Here is a 22628-nt window from a genome sequence, read left to right on the forward strand (position 1 = left end):
TGCCTCCCCCTGGCCCCCCACATTGCCCCACCCCCCACAACATTACTGACCCACTTATCCCCCACCCCTCCGCCACCCAGATCAATCACGGGCCCCTCCCCCCCCTTCCCCCCACTGATCACAGGCAGAGTGGCAGCGGACCCCCCCTTCCCCCCGACTGATCACAGGCAGAGTGGCAGCGGACCCCCCTTCCTCCTGACTGATCATAGGCAGAGTGGCAGTGGACCCCCCCTTCCCCCCGACTGATCACAGGCAGAGTGGCAGCAGACCCCCCCTTCCCCCCGACTGATCACAGGCAGAGTGGCAGCGGACCCCCCCCCCTTCCCCCCGACTGATCACAGGCAGAGTGGCAGCGGACTCCCCCCTTCCCCCCGACTGATCACAGGCAGAGTGGCAGCGGACCCCCCCTTCCCCCCAACTGATCACAGGCAGAGTGGCAGCAGACCCCCCCCTTCCCCCGACTGATCACAGGCAGAGTGGCAGCAGACCCCCCTTCCTCCTGACTGATCATAGGCAGAGTGGCAGCAGACACTCCCCCTTCCCCCGACTCATCACAGGCAGAGTGGCAGTGGACTCCCCTTTCACCCTCCTCCCCCCCACTGATCTCAAGCAGAGAGACGTTGGGCCCACCTCCGCTCCGCCGCACTGATCTCAAGCAGAGAGCCGTCGGACGCTCGGCACTTACCTCCTCACTAATCCTCACTAGTGGAGCGCCCGAATCGGACTAATACGGAGCATGTCTGTTTCGTGCCAATTCCGGATGGGCGAATGCGGTGGGTAAAGGGGGAGGTGCCGAAAAAGTTGGGCGTGCAGCCCATTAAGTCAATGCAAATGCATTTAAATGGCCGTCGCGCCCGCTTCAGGCGCGGTCCCGATTTCCGCCATTTTCAGGCCTTGGTAAAGGGGGAACCGGCGCGGAGGCGGGCACGGATTGCGCTACTCGCCTCACGCCCAAAATGGGCACAACGCAATGATGAAATCATCTCCTTACCTGTGACTGCAGTCTGCGTCAAGGGTGTAGTGCAGCCTGCTCGACCGCAAGCTTAGCCTGTCAGTCAGGCTGTCGGGCGGAGACGGTGTGTGCAAGACATAAAAGATGTGTGTACTGTAGAGTCCAAACCCACGCCACGCGGGGTAGCCCTGGCTATAATAGAGTGGTAGCAGCAGTTAAAGTACTGGTACCTGTGTGGATGACTGAAATGGTGCATGGGTGAAGCAGTTAGGCTGTGGTAGTAGCGAAAGGCCACAAATATCATTGTCGGACAAACACTGGCACACGCACAACACACGTCAATGATGGCACATCACGGATAACTGAGTAGCGTTCGAAAGCCGCCTCATTTCTCCTGGCGACACCCACTTTTATTTTAAAGAAGGTTTTGGTAAGTAACCTCTCCACAGTCACCGGTAGAAGCTTTTTTTAAATTTTAATAGTAAAAATATTGAAAGATGTTACTACGAATTTTTTTTTTATACAATACACAGTTGTGATAAAGAATACAATGTTACAATATAGTGTAAAGGCACAGAGTAATATAAAACACTGAAGTTATGTGTGCGGCTTGAAACATATTAAAAGGTAACATTAATAATCCAGCACATAGTATTTTCACATCAGGTAACAGAAACAAAGCCAGCTTAAGATTTCATTCCAGCACCCAAAATACTGCAGAACCTTTATAGTCTTAAAATACACCTAAAACTGAGATATTTCCTTCAAGGAAAATATTTTTTTTTAAATAAGAAACCTATATTACATATGATTAAGCTGGCCTTGTTTCCATCTTCCAGCCTTTGAAACCCACATACAGAGTACACAGAAACTGAACAGATAGACAACAGCTTAGTTTGATCTTTTTTTTTAATAATACCATTCCTTCAGAGATGTTAAATTCGCAACAAGGATGAACCACGCCTTGTTGCAATTCTAGAATTATAATATATATATAAAGATATATATATATATTTATAATATATAAGTATATAGGCTTTTTTTAAAAAGTGTATAGGAATAATCCTTGCAAAAGTGTTTAATAAAGTCACTTACAGGTTTTTTTTTTAAACTTCACATGAATAAAATCGAGACTGATAAATACTTCATATTTAAAATATAGTAAAGTGTCATACATCGTCCGCTGGTAGAGGAGGTATGTTAATTCGCGCTCTGGTGAAAAATGCCATTTTCTCTCTGCAATTTAAGAAAAAATACCCAGTCACTCTTCAAAGTCCGAGGCTCGTCAGATCACAAGGGGCGCTTTTAATACAAGGGGGCTGCTTCCACCATTCCGCACTCGCTGGTGGTACAAACGTTAGGAGCAGGAGTAAACCACTCGGGGCCCTCGAGCCTGCTTCATTGTTCAATAAGATCACACAAGATTGTAATCTGGACCCCACATTCCTACCGACTCCCCCCCCGATAACCTTTCACCTCCTTGTTAATAGTCTATCTAGCTCTGTTTTAAAAATAGCTAAAGACTCTGATTCCACTGTCTATTTATTAGTCGCAAGTAGGTTTACATTAACACTGCAAAGAAGTTACTGTGAAACTTCCCGAGTCGCCACACTCCGGCGCCTGTTTGGGTACACTGAGGGAGAATTTAGTATGGCCAATGCACCCTAACCAGCACGTCTTTTGGACTGTGGGAGGAAACCGGAGCACCCGGAGGAAACCCACGCAGACACGGGGAGAATGTGCAAACTCCACACAGACAGTGACCCAAGCCAGGAATCGAACCCGGGTCCCTGGCGCTGTGAGGCAGCAGTGCTAGCCCCTGTGCTGCCTTTTGAGGAAGAGAGTTTCAGAAACTCATGGCCCTCAGAAAAAATTTTTCTCCTCATCCCTGTCTTAAATGAGCAAGCCCTTAGTTTTAAACAGTGACCCCTGGTTCCAGATTCTCGATTAGAGGAAACATCTTCTCCACATCCACCCTGTCAATAGCCCTCTGGATCTTAAAGGCTTCAATCTTACACTTCTAAGCTCCAGTGGAGACAAACCTAACTTCTCCATCCTCTCCTCATAAGACAACTTGCCCATTCCTGGCATTAGTCTAATAAACCTTCTCCAATGCATTTACATCTTTCCTTAAATAAGGAGACCAACACTGTGCACAATACTCCGGATATGGTCTCACCAATGCCCTGCACAACGGAAATATAACATCCCAACTTTTGTATTCAATTCCCCCCACAATAAATGGCAACATTCTGTTAGCTTTCCTAATTACTTGCTGTATCTGTACACTAGCCTTTTGTGATTCATGCACTAAAACACCCAGATCCCTCTGCACTTCAGAGCTCTGTAATCTCTCACCATGTAGGTAATATGTTTCTTTTTCATTCTTCCTATCAAAATGGGCAATTTCACATTTGCTCACATTATATTCCATTTGCCAGAATTGTGCCCAATCCCTTTGTAGCCTCTTCTGTAACCATGCACACTCTTTAGGATCAGTCCCAGCTGCCAGGGAAATTCCCGGCTGTACTTCTATTGAGCCAGTGTGCTGCGGAAAGCAACAGGCAGCTCACAGGCAAAATGCGATGGAAGATCAGACTGCTGGTGGCAACTGATTGGTAAGCGATTAGGCTGTGATAGAATGGCACTGATCCTGGGGTGGGGGGACATGCAAGAGGAGGTAGGGTCGAATGCAGCCAAGAATCATAAGAACATAAGAACTAGGAGCCTCGAGCCTGCTCCGCCATTCAATAAGATCATGGCTGATCTTTTCGTGGACTCAGCTCCACTTACCCGCCCGCTCACCATAACCCTTAATTCCTTTACTGTTCAAAAATTTATCTATCCTTGCCTTGAAAACATTCAATGAGGTAGCCTCAACTGCTTCACTGGGCAGGGAATTCCACAGATTCACAACCCTTCTCAACTCGGTCCTAAATCTGCTTCCCCTTATTTTGAGGCCATGCCTCCTAGTTCTAGTTTCACCCGCCAGTGGAAACAACTTCCCTGCTTCTATCTTACCTATTCCCTTCATAATCTTATGTGTTTCTATAAGATCTCCCCTCATTCTTCTAAATTTCAATGAGTATAGCCCCAGTCTATTCAGTCTCTCCTCGTAAGCCAACTCTGTCAACTCCGGAATCAACCTAGTGAATCTCCTCTGCACCCCCTCCAGTGCCAGTGTATTCTTTCTCAAGTAAGGAGACCAAAACTGTACACAGTACTCCAGGTGTGGCCTCATCAGCACCTTATACAACTGCAACATAATCTCACTGTTTCTAACCTCCATCCCTCTAGCAATGAAGGACAAAATTCCATTTGCCTTCTTAATTACCTGCTGCACCTGCAAACCAACTCCTTGAAATTCCTGCACAAGGACACCCAGGTCCCTCTGCACAGCAGCATGCTGCAATTTTTTACCATTTAAATAATAGTCCATTTTGCAGTTATTCCTACCAAAATGGATGACCTCACATTTACCAACATTGTACTCCATCTGCCAGACCCTCACCCACTCACTTAGACTATCTATATCCCTTTGCAGACTTTCAGCATCCTCTGCACACTTTGCTCTTCCACCCATCTTAGTGTCATCTGCAAATTTTGACACACTACACTTGGTCCCCAACTCCAAATCGTCTATGTAAATCGTAAACAATTGCAGTCCCAACACTGATCCCTGAGGCACACCACTAGTCACTGATCACCAACCAGAAAAACATCCATTTACCCCCACTCTTTGCTTTCTGTTAGTTAACCAATCCTCTATCCATGCTAATACATTGCCCATAACAATGAGCACCTTTATCTTATGTAGCAGACTTAAGTGTGGCACCTTGTCAAATGCCTTCTGGAAATCCAGATACACCACATCCACAGGTTCCCCATTGTCCACTGCACATGTAATGTTCTCAAAGAATTCCACCAAATTAGTCAAACATGACCTGCCCTTCATGAACCCAATCAACCCAGACAGTAAACCAAACTTCCAATGGGGGCTCCTACATACATTTGGCCCCTTATTTGAACATTGCTTAGTCTTTACTGATTAGGCGGGTGTTAGCATATAATGTCCGCCTGCTTCCCGATTAATTAGACAAGGCTTAAGAGGCCATTTGCCACCTAGTGAACACAGTGTGACTTGATCCTTCCTTGTGCCATGGTTGCTGCAGCTAGACTGAGACTCTTCAGAAGAGAAACGTGCATCTTAATCAGTAAGCAGGACAACATGCAGGAGACTAACACCTTTATCTACACCATGCAGCACTGAGTTGTCTACCTCGTTCTCCTGCCTACTTTAAAAGGAGGCAGATAATACACCATTACATTCAGGCTAAAACAAAAAATCCGATTTATGCGCAGCCAAGTAATTGCACAGAGGAAAGAGTCTATAGTGGAAATACATAGAACACAAAGATTGAATCCATCCTCTTAATTGCTTAATTCATGTACAGTGCCATTATCTGCTAGGTCTGTGGGTGAACTGGTCTTTCCTAGATTTCCAATCCAATCTGAGGGTTGTACAAGAATATTCATTATATGGAGCCCAGTTCTCTACTCTAAAGAGTTGTGCAGGTGGTCACATTATTGCTTCTAAAGAAAGCTTTTCACGTCACAATTATCGATATCGAGATATTGAGCACATTTCTCTTAAGCACGGATTGGCATTTGGAGATAATGGATTTTGGCTACTTCCCCCTCTTGGCAAACTGGCATTCCAGAATCATTTTAAAGATAAAACTGCCCTTTCACCAAGTCACTTGAGTCCAGGTAGTGGCAAAGAATGGTGAATGCACCTTGAAACCGTGAATGTATCCAGAAAGTTTTATTGATTATTTCCCCCAACAGAAAGGCAATGAGATTTGTTTCTAGTTCTGGCTGGGGGGTTGAAAGGCAATTTTTAGTTCATATCCCCCGGCAGAAAGAGTGATAAGCAAAGGGGAGACATTTGAGATTTTTTGACAATTGGAGATGAGGAGGCTTTTCTTTGGAACACAGTAAGTTAGGATGATTTAAACAAACTGACTGAAGGGGCGGTGGAAGCAGTGGCAACTTGCAAAGCGCAATTGGATATGTATTTGAAAAGAAAAGATTTGCAGGCTGCATGCGAAAAGCCAAGGATGGAACTAATTAGATTGCTTTTTTTTTTAAAGAAAGTTGTTGTAGGCACGGGGTGTGAATGACCTCCTTCTGTGCTGTAAAATGCTATGATTTACTATCAGAAGTCCCTAGATCGATAGCCTGAGCTTCTGAATTACTAGGCAGGTGACATTACCACTGCTACACCGTCATCCCAGATTGTAGGTTGTCACATGTCAATGCGACTCGAGTTATTTGTACCTGAAAGACTGAACCTGCAAGGGTTCCTTCTGGCTTTGTCCCCGTAGTTGATACACTTCCTTAGCTGCTTTCTTCAACATTTTCTCGGCTGCTTGGTCTTGTCGCTGTTCTGACTTTGTCTGCTTTGCCTGCAAAGTGTTTCAAGAGAGACGGCATTTACTTCATTGCAAGTGAACACAACATTGCCCTGCATTATCTATTCACCAGTCTTTGTACCAAAAAGTTTTAGAAACATAGAAAACTACAGCACAAAACAGGCCCTTCGGCCCCACAAGTTGTGCCGAACCTTTTAGGCCTACCTATAACCCTCCATCCTATTAAGTCCCATGTACTCATCCAGGAGTCTCTTAAAAGACCCTATTGAGTTTGCCTCCACCACCACTGACGGCAGCCGATTCCACTCGCCCACCACCCTCTGTGTGAAAAACTTCTCCCTAACATTTCCCCTGTACCTACCCCCCAGCACCTTAAACCTGTGAAATACTTTTACTTGAAATACAATCCATTTCTCTAACAGTTACAATCTTTGGTGAGTGATATTTTGGCTTAGTCCAAAGATGTGTGGGTTAGGTTGATTGGGCATGCTATAATTGCCCCTTAGTGTCCTGAGATGCATAGGTTAGAGGGATTAGTGGGTAAAATGTGTAGGGATCTGGGGGTAGGGCTTGGGTGGGATTGTGGTCGGTGCAGACTCGATGGGCCGAATGGCCTCTTTCTGTACTGTAAGGTTTCTATGATTCTATGATAGTAGGAGGATTCCCACGACTGGAGTCAAAAGGCGAAGGGTTCAAGCCACACTCCGGATACCCTAGCAGGTGGAGAATGAAGCTCCAGACTTTACTGAGGTCCAGTATTTAACAGGTGGAGGAGGCCACCCTGCCCATTGTAAAGGGTAGATGGGGCCCGGTTGTAGCCCACCCAGGGGAAGATATTCCAACCTAAAAAAGGCAACTGGAAATCAAAGAACAAAGAACAGTACAGCACAGGAAACAGGCCCTTCGGCCCTCCAAGCCTGTGCCGCTCCTTGGTCCAACTAGACCAATCGTTTGTATCCCTCCATTCCCAGGCTGCTCATGTGACTATCCAGGTAAGTCTTAAACGATGTCAGCGTGCCTGCCTCCACCACCCTACTTGGCAGCGCATTCCAGGCCCCCACCACTCTCTGTGTAACAAACGTCCCTCTGATGTCCGAGTTATACTTCGCCCCTCTCACCTTGAGCCCGTGACCCCTCGTGATCGTCACCTCCGACCTGGGAAAAAGCTTCCCACTGTTCACCCTATCTATACCCTTCATAATCTTGTATACCTCTATTAGATCTCCCCTCATTATCCGTCTTTCCAAGGAGAACAACCCCAGTCTACCCAATCTCTCCTCATAGCTAAGACCCTCCATACCAGGCAACATCCATTTCTCTTTCCGAGGAATGACTCACGTGTGGGGGGGGAGTTATGGATCAGAAATGAAGACCGAGGATACACACAGAAGGGTCAAAAATCAAAGCAAATTGCTGTGGATGCTGGAATTCTGAAACCAAGAGAGAAAATGCTGGAAAATCTCAGCTGGTCTGGCAGCATCTGTAAGGAGAGAAAAGAGCTGACGTTTCGAGTCCAGATGACCCTTTGTCAAAGCTTTGTCAAAGGGTCATCTGGACCCGAAACGTCAGCTCTTTTCTCTCCTTACAGATGCTGCCAGACCTGCTGAGATTTTCCATGCATTTTCTCTTTTGGATGTAGAAGGTCATTTGGGTTTGAACAGTTAATTCTATTTCTCTCCACAGCTACTGCCATACATGTATTGGACAATATTTCCTGGAATGGTTAAAGATCTATCCAGCTGGCTTGATAGCGACATGTAAATGGGGTTGTTTCTTAATATGCAACCAGTTCCTAATTTTTAAACTCTAATCTGATCAGCTATATTATTACTTCCAAGACTTGATCAACTCTGCAGAGGTAACCAAAAGCAATGTGTGTTACTCTCCAGATTTATGACATCTCCTTGCAACTGGCAAATTGAATCATTCAGTTATGATTTTTGATTTGATTTATTGTCACATGTATTGGGATCCAGTGAAAAGTATTTTTTTGCATGCTATACAGAGAAAGCATATCGTTCATAGACTGCAGTTTTAGCACTGTCCTGTATCTGAATTCAGGTGTGTTAACACGGTGGCACAGTGGTTAGCACAGCTGCCTCACAGCGCCAGGGACCCGGGTTCGATTCCCGGCTCGGGTCACTGTATGTGCGGGGTCTGCATGTTCTCCCCGTGTCTGTGGGGGTTTCCTCCCACAGTCTGAAAGACGTGCTGGTTAGGGTGCATTGGCCGTGCTAAATTCTCCCTCAGTGTGCCCGAACAGGCGCCGGAGTGTGGCAACTAGGGGATTTTCACAGTAACTTCATTGCAGTGTTAATATAAGCCTACTTCTGACCATTAATACTTAAACTTAACTTAAACGAGAAGGAAAGGAGAGGGTGCAGCATGTAGTGTTACAATCATAGCTAGCGTGTGGAGAAATTAAACTTAGTATAAGGGAGGTCTGTTCAAATGTCGGATGCCAGCAGGGAAGAAGCTGTTCTTGTTTTGATTAGAAAGGGCAGAACGGTGGCACAGTGGTTAGCATTGCTGCCTCACAGCGCCCGGAACCCAGGTTCGATTCCTGGCTTGGGTCACTCCGTGTGTGGAGTTTGCACATTCTCTCCGTATCTGCGTGGGTTTCCTCCGGGTGCTCCGGTTTCCTCCCACAGTCCAGAGATGTGCGTGTTAGGTGGATTGGCTAGGCTAAAGGGGGACTGGCTAGGGTATGTGCATGGAGTTATGGGGATAGGGCCTGGATGGGATTGTGGTCGGTGCAGACTCGATGGGCTGAATGGCCTCCTTCCGCACTGTAGAATTCTATACTAACAGAAGTTGATGCTTCATCGCTCTACAATGCTCCTATTTCTCACACACTGTTGTCTATTGCCAAGATGCAATCTGACAGGAAACGTGGCTCACTGCATTGACAGAACACTCCCTCCACACCTGTCTCTCTGCTTCCTTTAACAGATTGCGGAATCGCTCGTCCCTCAGAATCCAGTGAGGCAAGTCAGCCTGCCCCCGAATCCTGCTCTCCTCCAGCCGCTGCTTCAACTCTCGTAGTGCATTCAACTCCTCATTCAATCGCCGCTGCCTCGTCCTAGATGCCTGGAGATCCAGCTCCAAGTCCAGGGATGTCCGCGTTGGATGTTCAACCAGGGGGGTTTTGAAGGATGGCTGCAATGTGCAGGAAGAAGAAACACACGCATGATAAGGAAAGCCTGGATTATTCTGCATTGCTCTAACCTCCATACATAATCTCCCACGTGAAATCAACATTTCCAGCAGAGTTCTCCAAGAATGGCACGGTGGCACAGTGGTTAGCACTGCTGCCTCACAGCGCCAGGGACCCGGGTTCGATTCCCGGCTTGGGTCACTATCGGAGTGGAGTTTGCACATTCTCCCCATGTCTGCGTGGGTTTCCTCCGGGTGCTCTGGTTTCTTCCCACAGTCCAAAGATGTGCGGGTTAGGTGGATTGGCTGTGATAAATGGCCCCTTGGTGTCAGGGGGACTAGCCAAGGTAAATGCATGGGATTATGGGGATAGGGCCTGGGTGGGATTGTGGTCGGTTCAGACTCGATGGGCTGAATGGCCTCCTTCTGCACTGTAGGATTCTATGATTCTATTCTAAGAATTGAACTTATATTCTTAACTTGTGCATTCTTAGATCAAAGTTACTATACTTCAAGTAGCTACCTAGTCCCTAATTTCACAGTAACTTCATTGCAATGTTAATGGAAGCCTATTTGTGACTAATAAACAAACTTTAAAACTTTACTTTTAGTTAAAGTAACCACCACCTGTACATCCAGTGGTCTTAAATCGGCTGTCTTTTAAAGAATCACCAACACAGATGAGTGTTTGGCTCCGTTTTAGTATTACAGCATCCTTACAATTCAGATTGGATTAATCAGGGATCAGGGGTTATGGGGAAAAGGCAGGAGAATGGGGATGAGAAAAATATCAGCCATGACTGAATGGCGGAGCAGACTCGATGGGCCGAGTGGCCTAATTCTGCTCCTACGTCTTACGAATGTCGCTGCTCACACTGTTAAGGAACATGCATTATATTAATCAACCCACTCAGCACAATCAAAGGACACCACTGTGTCATTATTCAGGTTGCTGGTTAGACCACATCTGGAATACGGCACCCAGTTCTGTTTCCTTGGAAGCTGACGTAGTCACCTTAGACAAGGCCCAGAGGAGATCTACAAGGACTCACCGCAGTCAGGTAGACTTAAAGAGCTGGCCTACTTCCTTCAGTAGAGTGGTGGCCAAATTGAGAAAAACAATGTAAGGGTTGGGTGCCTGTTCATCGACTGTGACAGACTGGAGCAATATCCCAGAATATCACCTGGCTGTTGGGGGAGGTAAAGGCAGGGATTAGGAAGTGTCTATTAATGATGCACCAGGCATCATGAGGTGGGGTAGACTTGATCGACCTATTGGTCGTTGGCATGTGTTGGCATGTGTCTCCTCCCTACTCCTTTTAGCACCTGTGCTATTTACAAACACCTCTCACAAAATTAAATCGATAGCAGCCAACTTACAGACTGTTTGTGCCAATGGGAAAAATAATTACATTTATATAGCGCCTTTCATGACCGCCAGATTCTCAATGCGTCTAACAACCCAATCAGGTATCTTTGAAGTGCAGTCGCTGTTGTAATGTATGCGGCACAGCGGCCAAATTGAGCTGAGGAGGCTCCTGCAAATAGCAAATGGATAAGGGCCACATTGCTTCTTTTTGGATAAACAATGGCTCGCTGGGAAAAACTCTCCCACTCTTTTTCAAAACAGTACAACGGCATCTTCTACATACACCTGAGAGGGCGGAGTGACTGCGGCATGGAGTGGCACGGTGGCACAGTGGTCAGCACTGCTGCCTCACAGCGCCAGGGACCCAGGTTCAATTCCGGCCTCGGGTCACTGTCTGTGTGGAGTTTGCGCATTCTCCCCCGTGTCTGCATGGGTTTCCTCCGGGTGCTCCGGTTTCCTTCCACAGTCCAAAGATGTGCGGGTTAGGTTGATTGGCCATGCTAAATTGACCCTAGTGTCAGGTGATTAGCAGAGTAAATGTGTGGGGTTACGGGGATGGGGTCTGGGTGGGATTGTGGTCGGTGCAGACTCAATGGGCCGAATGGCCTCCTTCTGCACTGTAGGGATTCTATGATTCTATGACTGCACTGCAGACATTCCCTCCGTACTGCACGGGAGTGCCAGCCTAGATTTGTCTGCTCAAGTCTCTGGAGTGGGAATTGAACCTACAGCTACCAACTGAATCATGGCTGGTGATGGGACCTTTCTCCCATTCTTTTTAATAAATTCCCAAATTGACTAAAATCCAAAACCACCAAATACACGCCAGTTTATTTACTGATTGCAGGAAGGTAAGAGTCTGTTGTGGCAACTTCAGATCGAATTATATTTAAAACTGTGTGAAGGCAAGCTCACAGAAATTGCGGGTCTCTCCGAATGTCATTATTATAATCCCAACTCCGACTTGCACTCTTTAGATGCACAGGTTCTTTCCTAGGAGTTTAAAATTAAGCCCCCCCACCCCCTTCCCCGCCCCCCAACACATACCCGAAAACACTCCAGTATTAGCCCATCTTCTGAGTCCACTGCGATATAACCAAGATTGTGTGTTTGGACAGCACACTAGAACATCTCGAGTCAAAATATTGTAAGCAGCTTCTTTCATTCTTTTATATTCAAGCTAGCAAAGGATGCATTATTAGACATGTGAATCTAACGAGGTGTAAAGATAAGGAATAAATTAGATTTTGTATAAGCGACCCTGATAGACTGCGTCGAAAAGGACTTCCTTCTGCCTATTCCAGTGGTTTTGATGGGTGCTTCCATCCCACAAGTGGCATTTGCTTTGCAATTATCCATGCTGCTTACCTGCTTGTAGCGCAGAGTGCGTCTCTCCAACGCGTTCCGGATGAATGGGGATCTTTTTGGAAGTGTTGAGCTGTCACTGTCACTTCGATATAGCTGCGGTGAGGAAAATGCAGTTATTCATACCTGTGCAATTTTACTTCACCGTAACACAGCAACGTCAGCTGATGTGTTGATCATATTTCCTGAACCTAACTTGTAATCTTCATACAATAATATATTCTGAGGTTAGATTTTGCACAGGCACTCACAGCTGGGTGATCATTGCGTCCATGCAGCTATTAAACAGCAGTAAATCGGACACTAAATTAGGTGGGGATCAATAAAGTGAGCGGGAAGTTATACATCCGTATCTCCTGAAGGATGTGCTTTCCCTGGAAAGAATGTGGAGCAGCATTGAGTCAGGGAGCTTCCGAGTGGAACGGAAATCTGGCCACGACTGCCGCTCCTCGGAGATCCAGGTCAATATTTGTAGAATTAACACAAACAAAAGTGATTAAAGAAAAGGTTTTTAAAAAGTTTAAAGCCCTTATAATATCCTTCCCCTGCCAGGGTTGCTCACGATCAGTATTCTGTAACTTGATTTTTGTGTCTCTGTGCACTGCTTGATAGCAGATTTCCACTCCATCTGACGAAGGAGCAGCGCTCCGAAAGCTAATGGTATTTGCTACCAAATAAACCTGTTGGACTTTAACCTGGTGTTGTGAGACTTCTTACAGGGTTGCTCACAGCAGTGTCCCAAGAGATTAATCTTTTAGTCCTTGGAGGCTCCGAGGTTATCTTGGCAGATTGCGAGAACATCACTAATTCTCTCAGAGTAAGAGCATACTGTCTGTGTGGAGTTTGCACATTCTCTCCGTGTCTGCGTGGGCTTTCCTCCGGGTGCTCCGGTCGTTCGAATGTAACCGGTGACAACTTTGTATTGGATGTAATGTGACCAATGGTAACAAGCTGTAAGGGTCAGCTGACCCAGTAAACCATGGAACCAATTACAGAGTGATGTGATGGTCAGCTGACTCACTATAAATAAGAACCTGTTTGGAATTGTGTAGAGCTTGGAGTGGCCCAGGGCGAGGCCCCAAGCTTGGAGTAATGAAGTTTCTTTATTAAACCCTTTCTTTGATTTATAAGTTGGAGTAAGTTTTGTTCTATTTTTATTGTCTGCATTTGAAGAGTTGCTTCTGATGAGACACCGGTTTCTTCCCACAGTCCAAAGACGTGCGGGTTAGGTGGATTGGCCATGCTAAATTTCCCCAGTGTCAGGGGGACTAGCTATGGTAAATATGTGGGGTTGCGGGAATAAGGCCTGGGTGGGAGTGTGGTCAGTGCGGACTCGATGGGCCGAATGGCCTCCTCCTGCACTGTAGGGGTTTTATGATAATGGGTATCTATCAGTTCATGGTACAGAGAGTGGATTGTGGCGTTTCTGGTATCACAGCGGGTGTTACGCTGCTACTTACCCTGCAGACATACTGACTCCGTGCTCCTGGCGAGAAGGTCTGCGAGCGGACGATGGTGCTACTGCGCACAAACGGAGAACCGCGTGAGCGACGGCCGCCCCTCTCTTTCGGCCGAATCATAACCTCTTCAGGGAAAGGCTCTTCAGTGTTGGTCTCCTTGTCAACCTGTTAGAAATTACAATCCAATCATTTTTCCCTTACTCAACAACAAGAGTCGGAATGAACACCATGCCTTCTCCATTCCGTATTGCTGCTCCTAATTGTAACCGTACAGCCAGTTCCAAAATCGCGCACTTCGGGTTAATGACTTGTGCAGTGAAACTATCTCGAAGAGGAACAAAACTGGCTTTTTTTCCCTGAACCCTTCTGAAGCCTCTGGCTTCATTAAACAATGACCGAGTAAAAGTTTATTCATTAGTCACAAGGCTTACATTAACACTGCAATGAAGCTACTGTGAAATTCCCCTCGTCGCCACACTCCGGCACCTGTTCAGGTCAATGCAGCTAACCAGTGGAGTCAAACAGCTTTGTTTACACTCATTCCCTACACAATCGCCATCAAACATTCATGTAGTTAATTAAAGACAATAAAATGAAGAATATAAATTAGAGCTATCGCACATTTTAACACGTCCTGCAAACAAAGAACTAACAACACTCCCCATTCCGAATGCCGACACCATCATCTGAAACCTGGGTAAGGACTCGATCGGATCGATGGGAAAACAATTGCTTTCAGAAACGTAAGCCTCCTTGTGATCTCAGAAACACAGATTTAAACGTTTCAACACCAAAACATTTTGGTAGCAGAGTAAAATGGATGGGCAATTCACTCTGCTTTTCTCTCACATCTCTTGGTCCAGAGGTTCAGGAGTTTAAAGTCTTATTCTCAGACTTGATGGCAACACAGTGGTTAGCACTGCTGCTTCACAGCACCAGGGACCCGGGCTCGATTCCCTGCTTGGGTCACTGTCTGTGTGGATTTGCATGTTCTCTCCGTGTCTGCGTGGGTTTCCTCCCACAGTCTGAAAGACGTGCTGGTTGGGTGCATTGGCCATGCTAAATTCTCCCTCAGTGTACCCGAACAGGCACCGGAGTGTGGCGACTGGGGGATTTTTCACAGTAGCTTCATTGCAGTGTTAATGTAAGCCTTACTTGTGACACTAATAAATAACCTGGGGCACAGAATCACAGAAATCATAGAAACCCTACAGTACAGAAAGAGGCCATTCGGCCCATCGAGTCTGCACCGACCACAATCCCACCCAGGACCTACCCCCATATCCCTACATATTTTACCCACTAATCCCTCTAATCTACGCATCTCAGGACACTAAGGGGCAATTTTAGCATGGCCAATCAACCTAACCCGCACATCTTTGGACTGTGGGAGGAAACCGGAGCACCCGGAGGAAACCCACGCAGACATGGGGAGAATGTGCAAACTCCACACAGACAGTGACCCGAGCCGGGAATCGAACCCAGGTCCCTGGAGCTGTGAAACAGCAGTGCTAACCACTGTGCTACCGTGCCGCCCAGAATCTAAACTGACATTCTGGCACAGTACTGAGGGAGTGCTGTACTGCTGGAGGTGCCTCTCATCCAGAAGAGACATAAAACCAAGGTCTCCATTGCTTGACACGAGTGACTTGGGGGGGGATTTGGAATGAGTGGTGTTTCCACAATAATTTGCTATTCTTGGTGGTACAGGAGGTGCTGTTAAACTGCCCAAGTTGCTGCTGTAAATCTGGTAGATCATTAATACTTCCGTCCCAGTACAGCGGTGCTGGATAGAATCCAGTGGCATGGACACCAATCAAACAAAAGGCTTTGCCCCGGGTGGTGCAAAGCTCCGTACTTGTTGTTATCCAGGTGAGAATTCCATCACACTTCTGACCAAAACCCCGTAATTGGTGAAGAGACTTTGATGGTTCAGAAGGTGATCCAGTCTTCAAAGAAATTGAATCATAGAACCCCTACAGTGCAGGGGGAGGCCATTCGGCCCATCGGGTCTGCACTGACTCTCCATCAGAACATCTTCCCCAGGGCCTATCCCCATCACCCCACATATTTACCCCGCTAATCCCCCTAACCTATACATCTTGGGACACTAAGGGGCAATTTAGAATGGCCAATCCTAACCAGTACATCACAGTAACTTCATTGCGGTATTAACATAAGCCGACTTGTGACTAATAATAAATAAACTACATCTTTGGATGGTGGGAGGAAACCAGAGCACCCGAAGGAAACCCACGCAGATACGGGGAGAACGTTCCAGCTCCACACAGTCACCCAAGGCCAGAATTTAACCCTGGCGCTGTCCTGCTTTTGTAACCTCTGTATTGGTTGGGCTCTGCCCAATGGTGACTCCAGGATATTGATGGTGGTGGTGAGGGGAAGGGTGGGGTTTTGGGAGGGAGGCTACACAACGAAGGTGCTGGAGCTGAAAGTCATGGGGAAGTGAATGGGGACTTTCCTTGTTTAGACGAGTTATTTCCTAGTATTAACCTGTTACTTGCCAGCCCACATCTAGATGTTATTCAGGTGCTGTTAGAGATTGTATACACTGTTTCATTACCAGAGGAGTCAGAGAGTCGTAGAGCTTTACAGCACAGAAAGAGGCCCTTCGCCCCATTGTAAAGTGAAGTTTATTTATTAGCCACAAGTAAGGCTTACATTAACGCTGCAATGAAGTTACTGTGAAATTCCCCTAGTCGCCACACTCCGGAGCCTGTTCAGGTCAACGTACCCTAACCAGCACGCCTTTCAGACTGTGGGAGGAAACCGGAGCACCCGGAGGAAACCCACGCAGACACGGGGAGAACGTGCAAACTCCACACAGACAGTGAGACCCAAGCCGGGAATCGAACCCCAGGTCCTTGGGGCTGTGAGGCAGCAGTGCCACCGTCATATTTGGCTGATATTGGCTGTACACTGTCTGTCTCGCACTGCCGCGAATGGTGCACAGATTCTAACTGGATGTAATCATACCGTAAAGGGCTGCCAAGGCCCAGGCAGCTGCCTACCTTCATTCGTGGGACTCTCATTCTGATCGAGGTAAACTGGCTCACTTGCTCTGCAAACTCATGCAGCTGGCTCCCATTTCCATCCACGCCACTCAGCTGCTCCACCGCAGGGTACTGCGGGCTAAGCTGAGCACTGTTGCTGCAGCCACTGTCCACGGACTCTGCCTGCCAGCTCCTGGGAAAAAGATAAATCGATACAACATAACTGGCACTTGGTAAAGATTAGCACTCGTCAACAAAAGCCGCACATTGCCATTGTGTCAATAAACTGGCAACCCGATTAAAAAGGGGCCAGAAAGATTGATGCAGGGTCAAGAACACCCAAGGACTGTGTTGCCACTATTCACAATTATTTAGATATAAAAAGACCAAGCTCCATCTAATTCACTTCCTACCGGCAGTCCGCATGGTGTACCAGCAATGGCATTGTTGGCCAATGATAGCAATCAATCTCCATTAGTTAGTCTAAAACAGACCCAGAGGTGGCTGGTTAGCTCAGATGGTCACAGCCTTCCGCTAATAATGCCAAGGTCACTGGTTCAATCCCCTCTCTGGCCGATAAGACTTAGTTGTGTGAAAGTAAGCATGATGCTTGCCCTGTTGCAATTCCTACAGGGTTATTGTGGCACCTGTAAGACAATTTAGAGTAATGGCACCAAAACAGACCCAGACATGAACCAAGGAGCTCCCCCGCTCCTGGGGAGCTTTGGGAACCATACCAGTACCCTCACCTGTTCCCCCCGCCAGGCATGCTGCCAACTACCACCAGATCTCTACCATCTCGCCCGCACCTCGGGCGAGGCTCCGACAACAGAGATTTCCGTTGACCCCGAGCAGGAATTTCCAATCGCACCCAAGCCAGGCCTCACATATCTCAAATTGCTTGCATTCTACATCCCAGAGTGTTTGGAAATCAAATTAATTTGTATTTGAAAGGGTCCATACCAACAACGCCGCCCAGTATACGACGGAGCAGACCAACTTGTTGCTCACTGAAATATTGGGCTGGATTTCCACTGACTGCCTTTGCAGATTAACCCTTAAATATAGTCCGTGCCCTCGCGTTCTACTGTTCCAGAGAAAGGTGGAACAGCTCGGCATGGTGTAGATTATCTAGTCCCTTTAGAATCCGAAAAGAAAGCAGCAATTTTATCACCCTTCAGTTTTCACTATTCCAGTGAGATCGTCATCACTCCTCATAATCCACGCCCTCCATCCCTCACTCCATCCCTCACTCAATTCCTATTAAAGTCAACTGCCTCCTCCAGACTGACACTCATTCTCCTCTCCTCAATAAAAATAGGCTCAAAAGAATGAAAGAAACATTAAAGGAACAATGCCCCATTAAGTGGCACTTTCTCCCCAGAGATTATCTCAATGAGTTGCTCTTTCTGAAATTATCGCTGGTTTTTTGTGTTATCACAGGCAGACGGAGGGTCAAACTGGATGAATCTGCTGGGTATCCCAAGTAGCTCTAACTTATTGGTCGAGTCAGTTTAACCTGACGGCAGAAAGGCCTTCAGTAACCCATCTAAATTATGCCACCATTTAAACTGTTCCACTATACAAAGCCAAGTCAGCTCAGTGTTGACAAAGACACTCGGCATGTGGCTGCCAGAACTGACAGAATTCCTGAATCGCTGAAGTCCACTTTAATTATGATTTCGACCAAGTCTTGGATCCAGTTAAATCATTGAGGTCCACATTGGGCCTTTCAGTTTTAGAATCAGAGTTCTATTTACACTACACCCTTCACATTCTCAGGATGTCCCAGTTCACTGTTGTGCGGGAGTCTAACACAGAAGCCATAGAATTATAGAATCATAGAATACCTACAGTGCAGGAGGCCATTTGGCCCATCGAGTCTGTACCGACCACAATCCCTCCAACCCCTATTCCCGCAACCCCACATATTTACCCTATGAATCCCCCTGACATCCCCCAAACACTAAGGGACAATTTAGCATGGCCAATCAACCGAACCCGCACATCTTTGGACTGTGGGAGGAAACGGGAGCACCCGGAGGAAACCCACGCAGACGCGGGGAGAACGTGCAGACTCCACACAGACAGTCACCCAAGCCAGGAATCGAAGCCAGGTCCCTGGCGCTGTGAGGCAGCAGTGCTAACCACTGTGCCACCGTGCCGCTCTCATGATTCTATGAATCAAGTGGCTCTATGGAAAAAACTCAAAGCCAGGTAAGCAGTGAAACCCCTGTGCCAGGGTGAGGTGTGCCAGGGTGAGGGATCTCCTCTTGGTGCCCGGCCTGCGGGGGTAGTCTGTAGGCCTGGGCTCAATCCCGGCCATATTCGTGGGCCATGGAAGCCTTCACCACTTTGTCACATTTGCCCTCCCACTCTGCTGTGAACATTGACACCACTCCCCTATACCAATCTTTTGTTCCTCCGCCTGTACAATTCTTATCCCTTTACAGTTTGTGTGGTCATCTCTTGTATTATTTAACCATGATGTATGGAGATGCCGGCGTTGGACTGGGGTGGGCACAGTAAGGAGTCTCGCAACACCAGGTTAAAGTCCAACAGGTTTATTTGGTATCACGAGCTTTCGGAGCGCTGCTCCTTCATCAGGTGAGTGGAGAGTTGGGCTCACAAACAGGGCATGTATAGACACAAACTCAATTGCAAGATAATGGTTGGAATGCGAGTCTTTACAGGATATTCAATCACTCCTTTCTCTCCACCCTTTCACAGACCTTTCCTTTTAGTTAGTTCCCTGCCCTGTATTTGCTTAAAATCACGAACATCCTAATGAAAGCTGGAACACCAGTTCTGTTTCTCTCTCTCTCTCTCTCCACAGATTGATGCCTGATCTGCTGAGAGTCCCCAACATTTCAAAGTACCTTTCTGATACGGCTTCCGTTTTCTCTTCCTTCATTTCTTCCTGGATTTCTTCCTCTGTACATTCCAACTTCACCCTCTCCTCTGCTAACTGTTTCTCCACAGCCTCCAGCTGGGCTGTCGTCCTTGCTAAAAGCATGGACACCGCATCCTTCAGTGGATAGAAACCAACATGTCAGCATGTACCAGATAGTTTGTGCACTGGCTTCCCAGCAAGAAAAGAGAAATGAGATTTTTTTTTTTAAAGTGAGCATTTACACTGCACATTCTCAGGATTTCCCAGCGCTGGAGTCTAACACAGAAACCATGATTATAGAATCATAGAATCCCTACAGTGCAAGAGGCCATTCGGCCCATCGAGACTGTACCGACCACAATCCCACCCAAGCCCCATCCCTGCAACTCCGTATAGAATCTCTACAGTGCAGAAGGAGGCCATTCAGCCCATCGAGTCTGTACCGACCACAATCCCACCCAAGCCCCATCCCTGCAACTCCATATAGAATCTCTACAGTGCAGAAGGAGGCCATTCAGCCCATCGAGTCTGCACCGACCACAATCCCACCCAGGCCCTATTCCCATAACCCTCATTTACCCTGCTAATCCCCCTGACACTAGGGTCAATCTATCACGGCCTATCAACCTAACTCGCACATCCTCCTATGGGAGGAAACCGGAGCACCCGGAAGAAACCCACGCAGACACGGGGAGAATGTGCAAACTCCACACAGACAGTGACCCAAGCCGGGAATCGAACCCGGGTCCCTGGTGCTGTGTGAGGCAGCAGTGCTAACCACTGTGCCACCCCTACGATTTCTATTCTCTGATTCCATTAAGCCAATATGCACAGTAAGGTGCAAAGGTCAATGGGACAATTGGCCAGTTAAAAAGTTTGTAGATGTAGAAATCAGTGTAGCTGATAGTCACAGAAAGCAAAAGGACATAGGCAGATCGTTGACATGGGCAGACACTTTGCACAGGAATCCAAACACGAGCGATAAAGTGGTGGAATATATTCAGAGATTAGAGAATTTTGCAGCCAAATCGATGTTGCTTTAAAAGACGTCGAATAATTTCTGACAGATTGAACCAAGCTGAGCAGCTCATTCAGAAAGCGGTTGTTGTCTTGTTCACGCACAGGATATATTTCTGGTACAATATGTCCCAAACTGACAAGAACGAGGAGCGGTTATATAAACTAAATGTTGCAATTGTGAAGTAGTACGGGGGCAGAGTGACCTGGAGGAATCACAGTGGCCGGGACAGCGGTTACGCCTATGGGAGACTTGGCTTTGTACTTAAGGACATTGAATACCAAAGACAAGTCCGTCATGTTAAACCAAGCGTGAGTTAGACACCAGCTGGAGTTCTCTGTACAATTCTGGGCACCGCGCTTCAGGAAGGATGTCAAACCTTAGATACGACACTGAGATTTACTCTGAATGAGGGCAATCAGTTAGGAGGAGAGGGTGGAGAAGCTGGGACTGCCGCAGGTTAGAGGACACCTACTGGAGCTATTCAAAATGCTAAATTGGAATAGTGTAGATTAGAGGGGCTTTAGATTGGTTCCACTGGTTGGCGCAACATCGAGGGCCGAAGGGCCTGTACTGCGCTGTAATGTTCTAAGTGGTTTGGGAGGACTGAAGTAGAAACCCTTTCCTCTGGCAAGCGGGTGAGTAACCAAACATAACGGCCAGGGTTTTCCCAGCCCGCTGCGCTACCCGAACAGCGCAGCGGGCCAGGAGACATTAGCGGGAGGCCTTTAGTGAGACTCACAACTAGCGTCCGGCTGATTGCGAGTCTCCCAGGCCTTTTTTTTTCCTGCTTATTACCAGATACATGAGCATCTGGTAATACCCTGGCACTGCCCAAGGGGCACACTGGCACTGCCAGTGCCAAGAGGGTGGAGCCAGCGGGGACAGGGCTTACTGGGGGTGAGGTGGGGGGTGTTTGGGGGTGTGATCAGTGATGGGGGGGGGTGGACCCATTGCCCACTCTGCAATTAGCGGTGGAAGAGGGAGTGAGGGGGCAATCGGGACTGGCCAATTGGGGGGGGGGGGGATTGGAGATCAGGGCTGGCACTGGCAGGGGTACCACAGAATCCCGACAGTGCAGCACGAGGCCATTCGGCCCATCAAGTCTGCACCGACAACAATCCGAGGCCCTATCCCCACAACCACACACATTTACCCCGCTAATCCCTTGAACCTACGCATCCCAGGACAATAAGGGGCAATTTTTAGCATGGCCAATCAACCTGGCCTGCACATCTTTGGACTGTGGGAGGAATCTGGAGCACCCGGAGGAAACCCACGCAGACACGGGGAGAATGTGCAAACTCCACACAGACAGTGACCCGAGCCGGGAATCGAACCCGGGTCCCTAGAGCTGTGAGGCAGCAGTGCTAACCACTGTGCCGCCCTTAACTTAGTATTTAGTCAAAGAGTAAGTACATACAGGTCAGGCTGAATGGCCTTCTGTTTGGTTTGCTTCTATGGTTAAATGAATGGCGTGTGAAACACCTTACTTACTAAGCTCTGGCCATCTAAAATCAAACATTGCCGGAGGGTTCTATCGTGTGGTGGCTTTGTTACTGAGCTAGCAATCAACAGGCCTGAACTAATAATCCAGAGAATATCAACTCAAATTCCACAGATAGAATTGCGAGTTTGACTTTAGTTAAAAGGGAACATAGTGAAGGAGGTGAGGGGGAAAGAGCAGAAAGGTTTGCTTGCAGGTTTAGATAAATAAGTATGGAAGGGAGTTCAAAGTAAAGTTTATTTATTAGTTACATGTAGGCTTACATTAACACTGCAATGAAGTTACTGTGAAATTCCCCTCGTCGCCACGCTCCAGTGCCTGTTCAGGTCAATGCACCTAACCCGCTCGTCTTTCAGACGGTGGGAGGAAACCAGAGCACCCGGAGGAAACCCACGCAGACACCTGGAGAACGTGCAGATTCCACACAGACAGTGACCCAAGCCGGGAATCGAACCTGGGTCC

General features: G+C 47.4%; 1 protein-coding gene across 1 annotated transcript in view; it reads right to left on the reverse strand.

The window, feature by feature from the left end:
* Positions 1-1410: 1410 nt before the first annotated feature.
* The window catches only part of wwc3 (WWC family member 3), a 203227-nt gene continuing 182009 nt past the window's right edge, over positions 1411-22628 (reverse strand). Inside the window, exons 17-23 of the mRNA XM_078232164.1 lie at positions 19628-19776; positions 16767-16941; positions 13738-13902; positions 12281-12373; positions 9316-9546; positions 6293-6420; positions 1411-2188 (exon numbers count right to left, since the gene is read on the reverse strand). Coding sequence (XP_078088290.1) covers positions 2122-2188; positions 6293-6420; positions 9316-9546; positions 12281-12373; positions 13738-13902; positions 16767-16941; positions 19628-19776 — 1008 coding nt within the window. The 3' untranslated portion in view covers positions 1411-2121. The remainder of the gene's footprint in view (positions 2189-6292; positions 6421-9315; positions 9547-12280; positions 12374-13737; positions 13903-16766; positions 16942-19627; positions 19777-22628) is intronic.

The sequence above is a fragment of the Mustelus asterias genome, chromosome 17, assembly GCF_964213995.1.
Source record: "Mustelus asterias chromosome 17, sMusAst1.hap1.1, whole genome shotgun sequence".
In the NCBI taxonomy this organism is placed as follows: Eukaryota; Metazoa; Chordata; class Chondrichthyes; order Carcharhiniformes; family Triakidae; genus Mustelus; species Mustelus asterias.